General features: G+C 36.4%; 1 protein-coding gene across 1 annotated transcript in view; it reads right to left on the reverse strand.

Moving 5' to 3' along the window:
- The window catches only part of Sycp1 (synaptonemal complex protein 1), a 154773-nt gene that overhangs the window by 123000 nt on the left and 26303 nt on the right, over positions 1–5470 (reverse strand). Inside the window, 1 exon segment of the mRNA XM_004648982.2 lies at positions 4721–4829. Coding sequence (XP_004649039.1) covers positions 4721–4829 — 109 coding nt within the window.

The raw sequence follows: 5470 nt of genomic DNA on the forward strand, positions 1-5470 counted from the left end.
GGCTGAAAACAGGATAATCACTATGAGTTCAATCTGTGTAGTGAACCTCTGCAGACCCTGTACTAAACACATTTCTAAAAAAAGAAATTTGAGGAGAAGTTTGCCCAACCCCACAAGGTTTGCATTCTGTATGTCACTGTTCATATACATGAACAATGCTAAGGTCTCCTGGCATTGAAAGTAGGAGGTGGGCCCCTTTGCATCCTCCAAGTGATAGCTAAACATTGTGAAATGAATTCCAATGAACCAATTCCCCAATGGCCCTTCTCAAGCAGAGTGCCCTAGCACTCTCTTCTCAAAGCAAAGGTCTTAAAGGCATTTATTTACCTTTACTGTTTTACACCACTGAGTCTGGAAAGCACACTTCAATATGCCTTCAAGCTACCTTTTCTATTATTCCGATGCAAAACATCTGGCTTTCTTTTAATACTAATTTCAGCAATCATACTCTTCTTCTGCCACAACTTTACAGGTTCTTCCTTGATAGTCAATGACTTTTTGCTCCTGATTTCTCAAAGAGGAACCAGGGTTCAATCCCCAGTTCTGTATGCCACGCTGGCCCCACCCCCAGAGCACACAGAGCCAGCCACTGAGTCCAGGTGTGGTGGCACACACCTGTAATCCCAGCACTGGGAAGGCTGAAAACAGGAGGATTACTATGAGTCTAAGATGTGTTGTGAGACCCTGTACCAAATACATAAATGGAAAAAAAAAAAAAAAAGAACCAGTAACTAAGAGGGCTGGGGAGATAGTTCAGAAGTCTAAGCACCTGCCTGGCAAGCAAGTGCAATTACCAAATTCAATCCCCAGTATTACATGCCATGCCAGTCCCAGAACCCAGGGTGTGCCATGCCAGCTCCAAAACTGGGTGTGGTAGCACAAACCTATAATCCCAGCAATGGGTAGGCTGAGAAAGGAAGATCACTAGGAGTATGAACTGTGTAGCAAGACCCTATAACAAATAATTAAAAACAAGGAATGACTAAGAAAATTGGTCACAACACTAAGTTTCTCTGGTCACCTAACTCTCTAGAATCACCAAACTTTTGCAAATCAGTTCAAGGTGTAGTCACAGCAATGTCCCCACTCCAATATCCTAATGCCAATTGTGTATTAGCTTTCTTGTAGTCATAAAAGTACCTGACATCTAAAACAATAAATAAAAATAAAAGTACCTGACATCTATAACTGGCTCCAAGGTAGAGAAAGAATGGCAAAAAGACAAAAAAAAAAAAAAAAAAAAACTTTATGGCAGCCAGAAAACAAAAAAGGAGGAGCCAGAGACAAGAACACACCCTTCTTAGTCATACTCCTAGTGGTCCAACTCTTTTGACCAGATCCTACTTCTGAATATGAAACTTTTAGGGACACTGCAGAGTTGAAATGTCCTAAGGGCAATATATGGAATTCAATTTTTAAAAAGTCCTTGAGATACCAAAAAAGAAAGATTTAACGATCAAACAAAAAAGAAAAACAGAAAGAAAAAAGGTGACAGGAGTAGAGAGAGAAAGAGAAAAAGAGAAGGAAAGAAAAGAGTGGAAGGAAGGTTGCCAGACAGCAGGACAATGAAAGCAGCAGAGACTTAATATTTTGCTGATAGTTTCCATTTCATAAAAGCTGCTCTGATGATGTATGGTAGTGATGAATGTAAAATGACATGAAATTAATATGAATGATCTATACACTGAGATACAATTAAAATAGTAAATTTTGTTATGTGTATTTTACCAGTTTTAAAAGAAACAATATAAACAAACCTTGAAGTCAATGAAGTAGACAGAAAATATCTACAAAAAACACTAATGATTAATGTATTTTTAAAAAGATAAAAAACACAATTTTTTCAAGATGAGATAGCCAGAGAATTGGAAACTTAAAACCCAAATGAAAATTTTAAGAGGAAATAATATGAGATTAAAGACAAGAATTTTGTAGGTAACTTTAAAGCAAATTAAAGACAGCAAGAAAAAAAAAAAAAAAGACAGCAAAGGCCAAATTAAATGACTGGTCAACAGAAAATATCCAAACTGAAATAGAAAAACAAATGGAAGATACATCTGGATATAATGAAAAGTAATTTATATGAACTTTTTTTTTTTTTTTTTTGGTGGAACCAGGGATTGAACTCAGGCCCTTGCACTTGCCAAGGAAGTGCTTATTCCACTGAGCCATCTCCCCGGCCCCGATATGAAAACATTTCAGTGACCAGTCTATAGCAAAGAATTATACCCATTAATTATCAATAAGTTGGTTCTAGTTTATAACATTAAATATCCAGACACCTATTGAACTCATACACAAAGCAGTATGCCAGGCATGACAGTACATACCTGTAATCCCAGTACCCCAGAGGCTGAGACAAGAGAGACTGCTAGGAGTATGGGGGCCAACATGGGCTGCAAAGCTATATAGTGAGTTCAAGGCCAGCCTGAATGGCACAGAGAGACCCTGTCCCAAAAAACGCCACCTCCTCCCCACAAAAAAAAACTTAAAGGAACAAAGCAATCAACTAAGCATCAGAGGTACACAGATATTTAAAGAGACACAGCCCCTGCCCTTGAGACACTGTCACGGAAAATAGAGGAATAATGCTTAAGCCATTATTAAGAGTGAAAAAAGGCCAAGCCTGGTGGCACACACTGGAATCCCAGAATTTTGGAAGACTGAGACAGGAGGATTTCAAATTTGAGCCTGGCCTAGACAACTCAGCAACTTACTAAGGCGCTGCTTTAAAAAATAATAATAATAATATTTAAAAGGGCTAAGGATATAGCTTGGATCCAAAGCCCTGGTTTCAATTTCTAGTACCAAAGTATGAAGAAGACTTATCAGTATTTAGGAAGCAGGTATGAGGTGGGAAGTTCATTTTAAAGGAAATAGTTACAAGCATGAAGTGCAATATGAACACAAAATGTAGCAGGAAAAAAACAATTTTACTATATCTGGACTAGAATACAGGAACAGTAGTAAAATGAAATTCGCAAGCATATGTTAGCAAGAACCAGATAATTATTTGCCATGTGAGGACAAGAGTGGTTTGAAGAACAAATGCTGCAAGATCCCTATGAAGTCTTGGAAGGTACACCGTGTTTCACAAAGTAACATATTGTGGAGGACCACTTGTGACTCCCTTGAAAGAGCAATTATCTCCACCTTGGCTAAATCTGGCCCTATTTCTGTATACTGATAAGTGTATAGCTGGCTAAGTTTTGTTTTCATCCCCTCAACTGGCTTTTAGCAATGCAAATGAGTGTAGGGGAGGGACTGAAGTACAGTTTCTGAAGCGAAGCAACAGATCAGTGTTGCCCTATCTGTAGCTTTTAAGAAATATTTGTAAGCTGAATGACAGCGCCATGTTGGGCTCAGACTGAGCCTTGAAATAAGAGGCTATGATCTCTCAGGGCATATCAGGTTATACACCAAAGCAAAAGCACCAACCCCAAAACATGAGTTTCTACCTGTAACTCTGTTATTTACATATATATTTCTCTCTGCATATTGAAGGGGTATTTCAGGCCTCCTACTTAGCCCACCTCAGGACACTCACTGTATTTCCCACCACTCTGTCACTCATCCACAAACTATTCTCCTCTTCATGAATTAATAACCTAGGTTTGGCCCTGTGTTGAGGCCTTTGTTCCAATTAGCCATTATATTAGCTAGACTTAGGACCCCTTGACACCCCACAATTACATATATGCCTTAGTGTCTTTATTCTCACCATGCATTGCACTAGCAGTGGTAGACTAGAATTAACTTGCTAGAATTCCAGTAATTTTTCCATAGGATCACAAATGTGGATTTTTCTGGACCACATAGAGATCTAGAAGGTCTTACTATATACTATATACCTTACAAATGTCAGGTCACCTGAACAAATTTTAAAATATTCAATAAGCTAAACACACCATGACATTTTAGGTCCTTTATAAATGGATTCAAACATCTTTTACAGTCTTAGCTACTTGACTTCTCAGTTTACTAAATATACCCTAAATTTCACATTTCCACAACTTACACAAGCATATCTTACACAAGCCATTTATTCTTCCAATGTGGCATCCTCAAATTCACTGGCTAAGGAACCACCAATCATCTCAGATATAAAGTTTTTTTTTTCCTAGTGCATTTCAAAACATTTTGCTCTAACTTCTTTCACATTGTACCCACAGGATTAATTTATAAAATCTTTGTTCAGTACTTCATAGGCTTTAGGCACTGTTCTAGGCATTTGAAATGCATCACTGAACAAAGAAGATACAGATCTTTACCTTTTTAAAGCACATGCTGAACATTCCAAGAAGGTTAAAGACTGAGAAATCATGTTTAATTCAGAAAATTTTTAAAAGATGAGTATACGAGGGATGATCAAAAACTAGAGGATGTATGTAAATTTTTTAAATGTGTAATCACCATTATACACCCAAAATATTGCCCCTTCCTGCAAATATTTATTCCACTACCCTTGTCACTTTTTTAAAAACTTCTGGAAGTTCTCTTTCATGTCTTACTATAATAAACTTTTAAAAATATAAATATTCATTACATTTTTCAATGACTTTCAAAATATTCCATGATTCTATTATGCTTCCCTCCAACTGATCCAACCTAGGCTGAGGATTACTAGCAAGTATTACAACAAACTTATAATGAAAGCCAAAATTTAGAACAAGAGAAACACATAAGATACATTAGTACATTTTCTTATATAAATTCTTACTTGTCTTTTCCTCTAAGTGATTAACTTTATCTCTGGATTCTTCTAGAAGAAATGTTAACTCTTTCATTTTATTTTCTTTCTCAGTGCTTTGGAGCAACAGTAGTGATACCTAAAACAAAAATTTTTTTAATTACAGATATAAAAAGTTAAATACGGCATCTTAGCACTTATCCACTACTATTAGCTTACATGTTAGTTGCTACTATTAGCTACTAACAGCTTAGATTGCTGTTTCTGGTATTTAATTCATGATTGCTTGAGCATATATTCAATGAGGAATCCATAAACAAGCTTGTATTATATACCAAATATAATAGCATGTCTTTCAAGTTGTTATTGAGATTATATAATAAGTTTATTAATTCAATAAATTTTGCTGAACACCAAAAACTGTAAGTCTTGAGTATACAGAGATGATGGAATTTACCTTCAAGAAACTGAGTACCTACACTGGAAGACACACAACCACACCAGAGTAGTATCAGTAATAGGACAACAATGTTACAGGAATCAGGAAAGGAATTTCTAAATCGGTCTTGGGGAAAGTAACAAAAAATTAATTCTCAAAGAACTACATTGAGTCTTGACACAGAAAAATCAGGCAAAGATGAGGAAATAAATATTATAGGTTGATATAAGAACATGCCTAGACTACTGTGATAAAATCAGCATGGTATTGGCATCAAAATAGACCTGAGGATCAATGGAATAGATTAGAAGACACTGAATCCCCTATGGACACACTCAACC

The sequence above is a fragment of the Octodon degus genome, unplaced genomic scaffold (assembly GCF_000260255.1).
Source record: "Octodon degus isolate 3935 unplaced genomic scaffold, OctDeg1.0 scaffold00140, whole genome shotgun sequence".
Classification (NCBI taxonomy): Eukaryota; Metazoa; Chordata; class Mammalia; order Rodentia; family Octodontidae; genus Octodon; species Octodon degus.